This window comes from Poecilia reticulata, chromosome 3 (genome assembly GCF_904066995.2).
Source record: "Poecilia reticulata chromosome 3, P_reticulata-male-v2, whole genome shotgun sequence".
In the NCBI taxonomy this organism is placed as follows: domain Eukaryota; kingdom Metazoa; phylum Chordata; class Actinopteri; order Cyprinodontiformes; family Poeciliidae; genus Poecilia; species Poecilia reticulata.
The window spans coordinates 36,557,374-36,572,332 of NC_088832.1; the positions used below are offsets into that span (position 1 = coordinate 36,557,374).

General features: G+C 46.5%; 1 protein-coding gene across 2 annotated transcripts in view; it reads left to right on the forward strand.

Annotated features, from left to right (window-relative positions):
- tppp3 (tubulin polymerization-promoting protein family member 3) overlaps positions 1–14,764 on the forward strand; it is an 18,729-nt gene extending 3,965 nt beyond the window's left edge. Inside the window, exons 2-5 of one of the 2 annotated variants that reach the window (XM_081605717.1) lie at positions 3,760–3,947; positions 12,697–12,897; positions 13,065–13,218; positions 14,383–14,764. In XM_081605717.1, the coding sequence (XP_081461843.1) occupies positions 12,710–12,897; positions 13,065–13,218; positions 14,383–14,580 (540 nt within the window). In that variant the 5' untranslated portion in view covers positions 3,760–3,947; positions 12,697–12,709 and the 3' untranslated portion in view covers positions 14,581–14,764. The remainder of the gene's footprint in view (positions 1–3,759; positions 3,948–12,696; positions 12,898–13,064; positions 13,219–14,382) is intronic. The other variant, XM_081605718.1, reaches the window with a different exon arrangement.
- Positions 14,765–14,959: the final 195 nt, after the last annotated feature.

The following is a 14,959-nucleotide window of genomic DNA, read 5'->3' on the forward strand; positions in this document are numbered from 1 at the left end:
CATGCCCGTCCTCAGTCATGCCCGTCCTCTGTCGTGGCCGTCCTCTGTCGTGGCCGTCCCCGGTCGTGGCCGTCCTCGGTCGTGGCCGTCCTCAGTCGTGCCCGTCCTCAGTCATGGCCGTCCTCTGTCGTGGCCGTCCTCTGTCGTGGCCGTCCCCGGTCGTGGCCGTCCACGGTCGTGGCCGTCCCCGGTCGTGGCCGTCCTCAGTCGTGGCCGTCCCCGGTCGTGGCCGTCCTCAGTCATGCCCGTCCTCAGTCATGGCCGTCCTCGGTCGTGGCCGTCCTCGGTCGTGGCCGTCCTCAGTCATGCCCGTCCTCAGTCATGGCCGTCCTCTGTCGTGGCCGTCCACGGTCGTGGCCGTCCCCGGTCGTGGCCGTCCTCTGTCGTGGCCGTACCCGGTCGTTGCCGTCCCCGGTCGTGGCCGTCCCCGGTCGTGGCCGTCCCCGGTCGTGGCCGTCCTCAGTTATGGCCGTCCCCGGTCGTGGCCGTCCTCAGTCATGCCCGTCCTCAGTCATGGCCGTCCTCGGTCGTGGCCGTCCTCGGTCGTGGCCGTCCTCAGTCATGCCCGTCCTCAGTCATGGCCGTCCTCTGTCATGGCCGTCCACGGTCGTGGCCGTCCCCGGTCGTGGCCGTCCTCTGTCGTGGCCGTCCCCGGTCGTGGCCGTCCTCGGTCGTGGCCGTCCTCGGTCGTGGCCGTCCTCAGTCATGCCCGTCCTCAGTCATGGCCGTCCTCTGTCGTGGCCGTCCACGGTCGTTGCCGTCCCCGGTCGTGGCCGTCCTCAGTTATGGCCGTCCCCGGTCGTGGCCGTCCTCAGTCATGCCCGTCCTCGGTCGTGGCCGTCCTCGGTCGTGGCCGTCCTCGGTCGTGGCCGTCCTCAGTCGTGGCCGTCCTCTGTCGTGGCCGTCCCCGGTCGTGGCCGTCCTCAGTCGTGGCCGTCCTCGGTCATGCCCGTCCTCAGTCATGGCCGTCCTCTGTCGTGGCCGTCCTCTGTCGTGGCCGTCCCCGGTCGTGGCCGTCCTCAGTCGTGGCCGTCCTCAGTCGTGGCCGTCCTCAGTCGTGGCCGTCCTCAGTCATGGCCGTCCTCTGTCGTGGCCGTCCTCGGTCGTGGCCGTCCCCGGTCGTGGCCGTCCTCTGTCGTGGCCGTACCCGGTCGTTGCCGTCCCCGGTCGTGGCCGTCCCCGGTCGTGGCCGTCCTCAGTTATGGCCGTCCCCGGTCGTGGCCGTCCTCAGTCATGCCCGTCCTCAGTCATGGCCGTCCTCGGTCGTGGCCGTCCTCGGTCGTGGCCGTCCTCAGTCATGCCCGTCCTCAGTCATGGCCGTCCTCTGTCGTGGCCGTCCTCGGTCGTGGCCGTCCCCGGTCGTGGCCGTCCTCAGTCGTGGCCGTCCTCGGTCGTGGCCGTCCTCGGTCGTGGCCGTCCTCGGTCGTGGCCGTCCTCAGTCATGCCCGTCCTCAGTCATGGCCGTCCTCTGTCGTGGCCGTCCACGGTCGTTGCCGTCCCCGGTCGTGGCCGTCCTCAGTTATGGCCGTCCCCGGTCGTGGCCGTCCTCAGTCATGCCCGTCCTCGGTCGTGGCCGTCCTCGGTCGTGGCCGTCCTCGGTCGTGGCCGTCCTCAGTCATGGCCGTCCTCTGTCGTGGCCGTCCCCGGTCGTGGCCGTCCTCAGTCGTGGCCGTCCTCGGTCATGCCCGTCCTCAGTCATGGCCGTCCTCTGTCGTGGCCGTCCTCTGTCGTGGCCGTCCCCGGTCGTGGCCGTCCTCAGTCGTGGCCGTCCTCGGTCATGCCCGTCCTCAGTCATGGCCGTCCTCTGTCGTGGCCGTCCTCTGTCGTGGCCGTCCCCGGTCGTGGCCGTCCTCAGTCATGGCCGTCCTCGGTCATGGCCGTCCTCAGTCATGGCCGTCCTCTGTCGTGGCCGTCCTCAGTCATGCCCGTCCTCGGTCGTGGCCGTCCTCAGTCGTGGCCGTCCTCGGTCATGCCCGTCCTCAGTCATGCCCGTCCTCTGTCGTGGCCGTCCTCTGTCGTGGCCGTCCCCGGTCGTGGCCGTCCTCGGTCGTGGCCGTCCTCGGTCGTGCCCGTCCTCAGTCATGGCCGTCCTCTGTCGTGGCCGTCCTCTGTCGTGGCCGTCCCCGGTCGTGGCCGTCCTCGGTCGTGGCCGTCCCCGGTCGTGGCCGTCCTCAGTTATGGCCGTCCCCGGTCGTGGCCGTCCTCAGTCATGCCCGTCCTCAGTCATGGCCGTCCTCGGTCGTGGCCGTCCTCGGTCGTGGCCGTCCTCAGTCATGCCCGTCCTCAGTCATGGCCGTCCTCTGTCGTGGCCGTCCACGGTCGTGGCCGTCCCCGGTCGTGGCCGTCCTCTGTCGTGGCCGTACCCGGTCGTTGCCGTCCCCGGTCGTGGCCGTCCCCGGTCGTGGCCGTCCCCGGTCGTGGCCGTCCTCAGTTATGGCCGTCCCCGGTCGTGGCCGTCCTCAGTCATGCCCGTCCTCAGTCATGGCCGTCCTCGGTCGTGGCCGTCCTCAGTCATGCCCGTCCTCAGTCATGGCCGTCCTCTGTCGTGGCCGTCCACGGTCGTGGCCGTCCCCGGTCGTGGCCGTCCTCTGTCGTGGCCGTACCCGGTCGTGGCCGTCCTCGGTCGTGGCCGTCCTCGGTCGTGGCCGTCCTCAGTCATGCCCGTCCTCAGTCATGGCCGTCCTCTGTCGTGGCCGTCCACGGTCGTTGCCGTCCCCGGTCGTGGCCGTCCTCAGTTATGGCCGTCCCCGGTCGTGGCCGTCCTCAGTCATGCCCGTCCTCGGTCGTGGCCGTCCTCGGTCGTGGCCGTCCTCGGTCGTGGCCGTCCTCAGTCATGGCCGTCCTCTGTCGTGGCCGTCCCCGGTCGTGGCCGTCCTCAGTCGTGGCCGTCCTCGGTCATGCCCGTCCTCAGTCATGGCCGTCCTCTGTCGTGGCCGTCCTCTGTCGTGGCCGTCCCCGGTCGTGGCCGTCCTCAGTCATGGCCGTCCTCGGTCATGCCCGTCCTCAGTCATGGCCGTCCTCTGTCGTGGCCGTCCTCTGTCGTGGCCGTCCCCGGTCGTGGCCGTCCTCAGTCGTGGCCGTCCTCGGTCATGGCCGTCCTCAGTCATGGCCGTCCTCTGTCGTGGCCGTCCTCAGTCATGGCCGTCCTCGGTCGTGGCCGTCCTCGGTCGTGGCCGTCCTCAGTCGTGGCCGTCCTCTCTCAGTACATCCAGACCGACACTGTAGCACTTTAGCTTAGCTCGCTAAGACAGCAGCTGCAGGTGAATGAATGTAATGTCATCAGGTGTTTTCTGCGATTGATTGGTTCAGTAATTAACTGGATAACTGATCAGTAAATATTATTATTGATTTTATCTGCCAATATATCACCAACACTTTTTCTCCTGCATTGACATATTTAGTCGTCGGTCTATCAGGAGCTGCTGGTTCTGTGTGGCTGGATGTGGACCATGGTTGTCATGGCAACGGCCACACAAACAGCAACAGCTGTGGGTCATCCAGGAAGTTCAAGAGCTGAGAAACAGATGTTTATGTTCCAGTTTACAAACATTCTGGTTGTTTACAAACATTCCGGTTGTTTACAAACATCCCGGTTGTTTACAAACATTCTGGTTGTTTTTCTGCAGATAATCAAACCGATTGATTCTTGATAGCTTCCGCCTCACTAGGAGCAGAATGTGACCTCTGACCTTATCATGTTTCCATCCGTTTGAATCCGGTCTGCCTGACTGTGGCTGTGTGTTGACCTCTGACCTGAAGCTCTGGGAGCTGCCCAGCTTTGTCCTCCTCCTCCTCTTCCTCTGCCTCGCTGCCCCGCCCCTGATGCGGGACAGGCTGTCGTCATGGCAACCGGGTAAACAGACGATAACAAGCGCCTCGGAGCGCGCCTTGGACCAGAGGACAGACGGAGACAGACGCAGGAGGACGTGAGACATCAAGGAGCTCAGGTTTGAACTTTGACCTTCTGGGAAACTTTATTAGTTTTTAAAGTTTTAACTTTGAAAGGATTTCCTGGTAAACCTGCTGGGTTCTGGTGTCTTGGTACAGCTTGAGTCCTGCAGGGAGAACTGGATTAAAACTGTGTGTGTGTGTGTGTGTGTGTGTGTGTGTGTGTGTGTGTGTGTGTGTGTGTGTGTGTGTGTGTGGTTGCCATCAGATACCCTGACACTGTTAGCACTGCAGCAAAACAGTTGGAAGGATTTTATTGATGATTTGAATCTGACCTGATTTTTATGATCACAAATGTCTCATGAATTAGTCTGCAGAGGTCAGAGGTCATGAATCTGCATTAATATGATGCCATCTACTGTGGGGGAGGGAAGGGTCCTTGTAGTTCTGGTCAAGTTGCTCCAGAAGGCTGCAGAGGTTCTGTTCTGATCAGCGGTTCTGACTCAGGATGAGTCTGGTCGACCCGGTTCTACTAGAATCTATAGAGTTGGTCTGAACTGGGCTGAACTGGGCTGAACTGATCTGAACTGGGCTGAACTGGGCTGAACTGGGCCGGTGAGAATGTAACTTAACGTTGGTCAGAGATCAGCGACAGAATAACTTCAATCACCGTTTCAAAGATTTCATTCAGTGACGTCAGTTCTTTTCTTTCTGCCCCTCATCTTCCTCACCTGGTGACATTAAGAGGTTTTAACCTGATTGGCTTGTTTTACATGAAGCTCTGTGGTGATTGGACAGCTGGAGAACCCAGAGAGAACTGCAACGCCATGCAGGCTTCCTATTGGACGAAGGAATCAAACCGTGAAGGCAACAAACTGCTGCAACATTTAGAAACTCAGCAGAGCAACAGTCCTCCTGGCCAGCAGGGGGCGACAGAAGAGAGGAAAAACTTTAACAGGAAGAAACCTCCAGCAAAACCAACTGAAATATTCAGGGCGTCGCCTCCCACTGGAACCAGAACCTCCGGTACCAGCAGTCTGGCACCAGAGGGTCTGAGATGGATCTGATTATTTAAGGTTTCATATGTGAGAATATGAGATTATAATCTGGATTAACAAGAAGATGATGAAGAGCTAAAGAAATCTGATCTGGGCTTTTAGTTTCCATCAGAACATATATTGGATCAACTGCATCAGAACAGATTCCTCACTGAGGAGCCAAGTGACCTCTGACCTCTCCATGTCAAAAGTGAAGGTCGTTAGACCCAGAGCTCAGCACTGAGCCTTAGCACCGCCCACTTTGGCTCAGCTCAGCAGTGATTGGCTGAGCACTTCAGACACACACACACAAGTTTAAAAACTAAGAGTTAAAGTATTAAAATCATAAAAAGGAACAGTAAACTGGTAGTAAACTGGTGATAAACTGGTAGTAAACTGGTGATAAACTGGTGATAAACTGGTAGTAAACTGGTGATAAACTGGTAGTAAACTGGTGATAAACTGGTAGTAAACTGGTGATAAACTGGTGATAAACTGGTAGTAAACTGGTGATAAACTGGTGATAAACTGGTGATAAACTGGTGATAAACTGGTGATAAACTGGTAGTAAACTGGTGATAAACTGGTGATAAACTGGTAGTAAACTGGTGATAAACTGGTGATAAACTGGTAGTAAACTGGTGATAAACTGGTAGTAAACTGGTGATAAACTGGTAGTAAACTGGTGATAAACTGGTAGTAAACTGGTGATAAACTGGTAGTAAACTGGTAGTAAACTGGTGATAAACTGGTAGTTAACTGGTAATAAACTGGTAGTAAACTGGTGATAAACTGGTAGTTAACTGGTGATAAACTGGTGATAAACTGGTAGTAAACTGGTGATAAACTGGTAGTTAACTGGTGATAAACTGGTAGTTAACTGGTGATAAACTGGTAGTAAACTGGTGATAAACTGGTAGTTAACTGGTGATAAACTGGTAGTAAACTGGTAGTAAACTGGTAATAAACTGGTAGTAAACTGGTGATAAACTGGTAGTAAACTGGTGATAAACTGGTAGTAAACTGGTGATAAACTGGTAGTAAACTGGTGATAAACTGGTAGTAAATTGGTAGTAAACTGGTAATAAACTGGTGATAAACTGGTGATAAACTGGTAGTAAATTGGTAGTAAACTGGTAATAAACTGGTAGTAAACTGGTGATAAACTGGTAGTTAACTGGTGATAAACTGGTAGTAAACTGGTGATAAACTGGTAGTAAACTGGTGATAAACTGGTAGTAAATTGGTAGTAAACTGGTAGTAAACTGGTGATAAACTGGTAGTAAACTGGTAGTAAACTGGTAATAAACTGGTAGTAAACTGGTGATAAACTGGTAGTTAACTGGTGATAAACTGGTAGTAAACTGGTGATAAACTGGTAGTAAACTGGTGATAAACTGGTAGTAAATTGGTGATAAACTGGTAGTAAACTGGTGATAAACTGGTGATAAACTGGTAGTAAACTGGTGATAAACTGGTGATAAACTGGTAGTAAACTGGTGATAAACTGGTGATAAACTGGTGATTAACTGGTAGTAAATTGGTGATAAACTGGTAGTAAACTGGTGATAAACTGGTGATAAACTGGTAGTAAACTGGTGATAAACTGGTGATAAACTGGTAGTAAACTGGTGATAAACTGGTGATAAACTGGTAGTAAACTGGTGATAAACTGGTAGTAAACTGGTGATAAACTGGTAGTAAACTGGTGATAAACCGGTAGTAAACTGGTAATAAACTGGTGATAAACTGGTAGTAAACTGGTGATAAACTGGTAGTAAACTGGTGATAAACTGGTAGTAAACTGGTGATAAACTGGTAGTAAACTGGTAGTAAACTGGTGATAAACTGGTAGTAAACTGGTGATAAACTGGTAGTTAACTGGTGATAAACTGGTGATAAACTTGCAGTAAACTGGTAGTTAACTGGTAATAAACTGGTAGTAAACTGGTAATAAACTGGTGATAAACTGGTAGTAAACTGGTGATAAACTGGTAGTAAACTGGTGATAAACTGGTAGTAAACTGGTGATAAACTGGTGATAAACTGGTAGTAAACTGGTGATAAACTGGTGATAAACTGGTAGTAAACTGGTGATAAACTGGTGATAAACTGGTGATTAACTGGTAGTAAATTGGTGATAAACTGGTAGTAAACTGGTGATAAACTGGTGATAAACTGGTAGTAAACTGGTGATAAACTGGTGATAAACTGGTAGTAAACTGGTGATAAACTGGTGATAAACTGGTAGTAAACTGGTGATAAACTGGTAGTAAACTGGTGATAAACTGGTAGTAAACTGGTGATAAACTGGTAGTAAACTGGTGATAAACCGGTAGTAAACTGGTAATAAACTGGTGATAAACTGGTAGTAAACTGGTGATAAACTGGTAGTAAACTGGTGATAAACTGGTAGTAAACTGGTGATAAACTGGTAGTAAACTGGTAGTAAACTGGTGATAAACTGGTAGTAAACTGGTGATAAACTGGTAGTTAACTGGTGATAAACTGGTGATAAACTTGCAGTAAACTGGTAGTTAACTGGTAATAAACTGGTAGTAAACTGGTAATAAACTGGTGATAAACTGGTAGTAAACTGGTGATAAACTGGTAGTAAACTGGTGATAAACTGGTAGTAAACTGGTGATAAACTGGTAGTAAACTGGTGATAAACTGGTAGTAAACTGGTAATAAACTGGTGATAAACTGGTAGTAAACTGGTGATAAACTGGTAGTAAACTGGTGATAAACTGGTAGTAAACTGGTGATAAACTGGTAGTAAACTGGTGATAAACTGGTAGTAAACTGGTGATAAACTGGTGATAAACTGGTGATAAACTGGTAGTAAACTGGTGATAAACTGGTGATAAACTGGTAGTAAACTGGTGATAAACTGGTGATAAACTGGTAGTAAACTGGTGATAAACTGGTAGTAAACTGGTGATAAACTGGTAGTAAACTGGTGATAAACTGGTAGTAAACTGGTAGTAAACTGGTGATAAACTGGTGATAAACTGGTAGTAAACTGGTGATAAACTGGTAGTAAACTGGTGATAAACTGGTAGTAAACTGGTGATAAACTGGTGATAAACTGGTAGTAAACTGGTGATAAACTGGTAGTAAACTGGTGATAAACTGGTAGTAAACTGGTGATAAACTGGTAGTAAACTGGTAGTAAACTGGTGATAAACTGGTAGTAAACTGGTGATAAACTGGTGATAAACTGGTAGTAAACTGGTGATAAACTGGTGATAAACTGGTAGTAAACTGGTGATAAACTGGTAGTAAACTGGTGATAAACTGGTAGTAAACTGGTGATAAACTGGTAGTAAACTGGTGATAAACTGGTAGTAAACTGGTAGTAAACTGGTGATAAACTGGTAGTAAACTGGTAGTAAACTGGTGATAAACTGGTAGTAAACTGGTGATAAACTGGTAGTAAACTGGTGATAAACTGGTAGTAAACTGGTGATAAACTGGTAGTAAACTGGTAGTAAACTGGTGATAAACTGGTAGTAAACTGGTAGTAAACTGGTGATAAACTGGTAGTAAACTGGTGATAAACTGGTGATAAACTGGTGATAAACTGGTAGTAAACTGGTGATAAACTGGTGATAAACTGGTGATAAACTGGTAGTAAACTGGTGATAAACTGGTGATAAACTGGTGATAAACTGGTAGTAAACTGGTGATAAACTGGTAGTAAACTGGTGATAAACTGGTAGTTAACTGGTAATAAACTGGTAGTAAACTGGTGATAAACTGGTAGTTAACTGGTGATAAACTGGTGATAAACTGGTAGTAAACTGGTGATAAACTGGTAGTTAACTGGTGATAAACTGGTAGTTAACTGGTGATAAACTGGTAGTAAACTGGTGATAAACTGGTAGTTAACTGGTGATAAACTGGTAGTAAACTGGTAGTAAACTGGTAATAAACTGGTAGTAAACTGGTGATAAACTGGTAGTTAACTGGTGATAAACTGGTAGTAAACTGGTGATAAACTGGTAGTAAACTGGTGATAAACTGGTAGTAAATTGGTAGTAAACTGGTAATAAACTGGTGATAAACTGGTGATAAACTGGTAGTAAATTGGTAGTAAACTGGTAATAAACTGGTAGTAAACTGGTGATAAACTGGTAGTTAACTGGTGATAAACTGGTAGTAAACTGGTGATAAACTGGTAGTAAACTGGTGATAAACTGGTAGTAAATTGGTAGTAAACTGGTAGTAAACTGGTGATAAACTGGTAGTAAACTGGTAGTAAACTGGTAATAAACTGGTAGTAAACTGGTGATAAACTGGTAGTTAACTGGTGATAAACTGGTAGTAAACTGGTGATAAACTGGTAGTAAACTGGTGATAAACTGGTAGTAAATTGGTGATAAACTGGTAGTAAACTGGTGATAAACTGGTGATAAACTGGTAGTAAACTGGTGATAAACTGGTGATAAACTGGTAGTAAACTGGTGATAAACTGGTGATAAACTGGTGATAAACTGGTAGTAAACTGGTAGTAAACTGGTGATAAACTGGTAGTAAACTGGTGATAAACTGGTAGTAAACTGGTGATAAACTGGTAGTAAACTGGTGATAAACTGGTAGTAAACTGGTAGTAAACTGGTGATAAACTGGTAGTAAACTGGTAGTAAACTGGTGATAAACTGGTAGTAAACTGGTGATAAACTGGTGATAAACTGGTAGTAAACTGGTAGTAAACTGGTGATAAACTGGTAGTAAACTGGTGATAAACTGGTAGTAAACTGGTGATAAACTGGTAGTAAACTGGTGATAAACTGGTAGTAAACTGGTGATAAACTGGTAATAAACTGGTAGTAAACTGGTGATAAGCTGGTAGTAAACTGGTGATAAACTGGTAGTAAACTGGTGATAAACTGGTAGTTAACTGGTAATAAACTGGTAGTAAACTGGTGATAAACTGGTGATAAACTGGTAGTAAACTGGTGATAAACTGGTAGTAAACTGGTGATAAACTGGTAGTAAACTGGTGATAAACTGGTAGTTAACTGGTGATAAACTGGTAGTAAACTGGTGATAAACTGGTAATAAACTGGTAGTAAACTGGTGATAAACTGGTAGTTAACTGGTGATAAACTTGCAGTAAACTGGTAATAAACTGGTGATAAACTTGCAGTAAACTGGTGATAAACTGGTAGTAAACTGGTGATAAACCGGTAGTAAACTGGTAATAAACTGGTGATAAACTGGTAGTAAACTGGTGATAAACTGGTAGTAAACTGGTGATAAACTGGTAGTAAACTGGTGATAAACTGGTAGTAAACTGGTAGTAAACTGGTGATAAACTGGTGATAAACTGGTAGTAAACTGGTGATAAACTGGTAGTAAACTGGTGATAAACTGGTAATAAACTGGTGATAAACTTGCAGTAAACTGGTGATAAACTGGTAGTAAACTGGTGATAAACCGGTAGTAACTGGTAAACTGGTATAAACTGGTAGTAAACTGGTGATAAAACGGTGTAACTGGTAATAAACTGGTGATAAACTGGTAGTAAACTGGTAGTAAACTGGTGATAAACTGGTGATAAACTGGTAGTAAACTGGTGATAAACTGGTAGTAAACTGGTGATAAACTGGTAGTAAACTGGTGATAAACTGGTAGTAAACTGGTGATAAACTGGTAGTAAACTGGTGATAAACTGGTAGTAAACTGGTAGTAAACTGGTGATAAACTGGTAGTAAACTGGTGATAAACTGGTAGTAAACTGGTGATAAACTGGTAGTAAACTGGTGATAAACTGGTAGTAAACTGGTGATAAACTGGTAGTAAACTGGTGATAAACTGGTAGTAAACTGGTGATAAACTGGTGATAAACTGGTAGTAAACTGGTGATAAACTGGTAGTAAACTGGTGATAAACTGGTAGTAAACTGGTGATAAACTGGTAGTAAACTGGTGATAAACTGGTAGTAAACTGGTGATAAACTGGTGATAAACTGGTAGTAAACTGGTGATAAACTGGTGATAAACTGGTGATAAACTGGTAGAAAACTGGTGATAAACTGGTAGTAAACTGGTGATAAACTGGTAGTAAACTGGTGATAAACTGGTAGTAAACTGGTGATAAACTGGTAGTAAACTGGTGATAAACTGGTTAAACTGGTGATAAACTGGTAGTAAACTGGTGATAAACTGGTAGTAAACTGGTGATAAACTGGTGATAAACTGGTAGTAAACTGGTGATAAACTGGTAGTAAACTGGTGATAAACTGGTAGTAAACTGGTGATAAACTGGTAGTAAACTGGTAGTAAACTGGTGATAAACTGGTAGTAAACTGGTGATAAACTGGTAGTAAACTGGTGATAAACTGGTGATAAACTGGTAGTAAACTGGTGATAAACTGGTGATAAACTGGTAGTAAACTGGTGATAAACTGGTAGTAAACTGGTGATAAACTGGTAGTAAACTGGTAGTAAACTGGTGATAAACTGGTAGTAAACTGGTAGTAAACTGGTGATAAACTGGTAGTAAACTGGTGATAAACTGGTAGTAAACTGGTGATAAACTGGTAGTAAACTGGTGATAAACTGGTAGTAAACTGGTAGTAAACTGGTGATAAACTGGTAGTAAACTGGTAGTAAACTGGTGATAAACTGGTAGTAAACTGGTAGTAAACTGGTGATAAACTGGTAGTAAACTGGTGATAAACTGGTAGTTAACTGGTAATAAACTGGTAGTAAACTGGTGATAAACTGGTAGTAAACTGGTGATAAACTGGTAGTAAACTGGTGATAAACTGGTAGTAAACTGGTAGTAAACTGGTGATAAACTGGTAGTAAACTGGTGATAAACTGGTAGTAAACTGGTGATAAACTGGTAGTAAACTGGTGATAAACTGGTAGTTAACTGGTAATAAACTGGTAGTAAACTAGTGATAAACTGGTAGTTAACTGGTGATAAACTGGTAGTAGACTGGTGATAAACTGGTAGTTAACTGGTGATAAACTGGTAGTAAACTGGTGATAAACTGGTAGTTAACTGGTAATAAACTGGTAGTAAACTGGTGATAAACTGGTAGTTAACTGGTGATAAACTTGCAGTAAACTGGTAATAAACTGGTGATAAACTTGCAGTAAACTGGTGATAAACTGGTAGTAAACTGGTGATAAACTGGTAGTAAACTGGTAATAAACTGGTGATAAACTGGTAGTAAACTGGTGATAAACTGGTAGTAAACTGGTGATAAACTGGTAGTAAACTGGTGATAAACTGGTAGTAAACTGGTAGTAAACTGGTGATAAACTGGTGATAAACTGGTAGTAAACTGGTGATAAACTGGTAGTAAACTGGTGATAAACTGGTAGTAAACTGGTGATAAACTGGTAGTAAACTGGTAGTAAACTGGTGATAAACTGGTAGTAAACTGGTGATAAACTGGTAGTAAACTGGTAATAAACTGGTAATAAACTGGTAATAAACTGGTGATAAACTGCAGTACAGATCCAGTTTGTTTACTGGGAAACTGGGAGGCAGGAATCTGTCTCACCAGGAGGAACTCATCTGATTGGCTGCATATTGTGGGTCGACCAGAATCCATCTGGTTCACGTTTAAAGAACAGAACAAATCAGAACTGGACCCTAACCTTAGAGACGGTTCTGATCTGTTATGGAATGCTTTGTTGATTTCTGAGATCTTCTGCCTCCTTCCTGCTGTCAGACGGGTTCTGTTCCAGTTTTCACATGTAAATGCTCAGTGACGGTGCGTTCACTGACCTTTGCTCTCCTTCAGCAGTCATCTCATCATGGCGGTCAGTTCGGACGTGGAGCCGCTCTTTGTGGCCTTCAAGAAGTTCTCCATCTACGGAGACCCGAAGGCGAGCGGCAGGGAGCTGACCGGGAAGGCCTGGGCCAAGTTGTGCAAGGACTGCCAGGTCATCGATGGGAAGAGCGTCACCGGCACCGACGTGGACATCGTCTTCTCCAAAGTGAAGTGAGTTTCTCTGCAGCGGATCCACATCGGACAGGGTCTCCTCTCATGACTCTCGAACAAGCAGCAGATTCAGTTTGGCACTGGATTCATTGGAGGTTCTGGAGCGAATTAAGGTTCCGGTGAAGGTCTGAGATGAAGGTTGTTGATGGAATATCTCTGTCTTCCAGACAGAGGTCGGCTCGGGTCATCACGTACAAGGAGTTCCAGCAGGCGCTGGAAGAACTGGCTCCCAAGAGGTTCAAAGGTCAAACTAAACAGGCAGCGCTGCAGTCCATTCACAAGCTGGTGGAGGGCCAAGAGCCGACCAACGTCGGCGTGACGGTGAGTCTTTATGAAGACGTGTCACATTTAGTTTCTGTTTCCAACTGGACAGAAACAGAAAGCTTCTAGAAACGCTGGACCGGGTGAGTTCAGAGCAGAAAATGTCTGACCCTCGATTAGCTTCTGCTAATCTGACTTTCTGAGAAGCAAAGATGTTCAGAGGAAAATCACTGAAAATTCATCACGAAGGCTGGAATAAACCTGAAGGCGTCCAGCTGGTTCACTCGCAAGATTTAGAAACCGATGTTCAAACCTAGAGCTCCGCCCCCGCAGCCACAGAGCTTCCTGGACGTAGCAGGTTTGGTCATATTGTGGGACGTTGAGCCTCTTGGCAGGAGCAACACTTCACACACAAACCCTTTTCACTCAAAAACATCCAGGTGTTACAGAAAATCGCTCGAGACCCAACATCAGTTCAGAGTAAACAAAGATGGCCGACTACGACGAAGCAGTTTGTTACTATATTTAATGGACAAAACGATACAAAGACGTCTCCAACGTCCACTAAAATTTCTGCTCCTCCACGTTGTTTTATCTTTTGAGTTTTGGATTCTCCTGTGTTTCCATCACCTCACTTTCTGATTGGCTAAATGTCAGATTCAACATGCGTTGTTCTCTCATGCTGGATGTCGGGTCAAGACGACCCCACATGTTGAATATCTCCGATCTTAAATCGCCCTTCTGAGTGAAACTCTGAACACTCGGCAGGAAAATCTCCTCATACTAACTTTAAAACTGATAATTGGAGCGTCTTTGAGATGCTGGAAGGAGGAAATGGGGATGATGTGAACCGTGTGGGCCGAGCGTTAAGTTCGTCTGGTGTCCCTTAATTCTGCCCTGCTGACGTTTTCCATCTTCGTTAAACTGGGAGACCCAACAATGTCGGAAGAGACGATGCTACTTTTCTGTTCTGGGGATCATAAGATCCTCCAGCTGCTGTTTAACCAAACAGTCATTCACTGTTGGATTGAATTCTTCATAATCTGTCTTCCACTTAGAATCATGAGTATTGAAGTGTTTTTGAAATCTATTTTTAACTAAATATTTCTGATCAAATTAATCTTAAAGTCAGGAACTCTTAACTTTTCTGACCCATTCTGCTGAGCAGACAGGAAGTAGCTTCACTTGTCCCCCAATTTCCTTCCTGTCCTCTCTGTCCCTCAGAAAGTGGCGAAGACGGCAACGGTGGACCGTCTGACTGACACGTCCCGCTACACCGGCTCCCACAAGGAGCGCTTCGACGACAGCGGCCGGGGCAAAGGTCGCGAAGGCCGCGAAGACCTGGTGGAGCACACGGGCTACGTGAACGCGTACAAGGACGCCGGAACGTATGACAGCAAGCTGAAGGACGCTGACAAGTGAGGAGACGCCCCCTGCTGGAAGCTCAGAGGAAGTTCTCTGGGACTGGACCAAACCCTGCATGGAGGGAGCTGGACAGACCTCCAGGAATTAATATTAATTAATATATGTATTAATTAATAAACAACATTTAGAGCTTCTAGCTTCACGATGTCTCCCTCCTGTAATAAACGTCTCATTTAATGGAGTTCATGAAAATCTGATTTTTTAAATCACTGTTAGATTTGAGGTGAATAGAAAATGTTCAGTTGGAGAAAAAATATCTTCAGATGATTTTAATTATATAAATTAGAAGCTCAAAAATCTAAAAAGTTTAATATTCAAAGAGGAAATTATTTATTCTGGTAGAAAAAATGTCCAACAGCAGCCAACATTTTGCAGG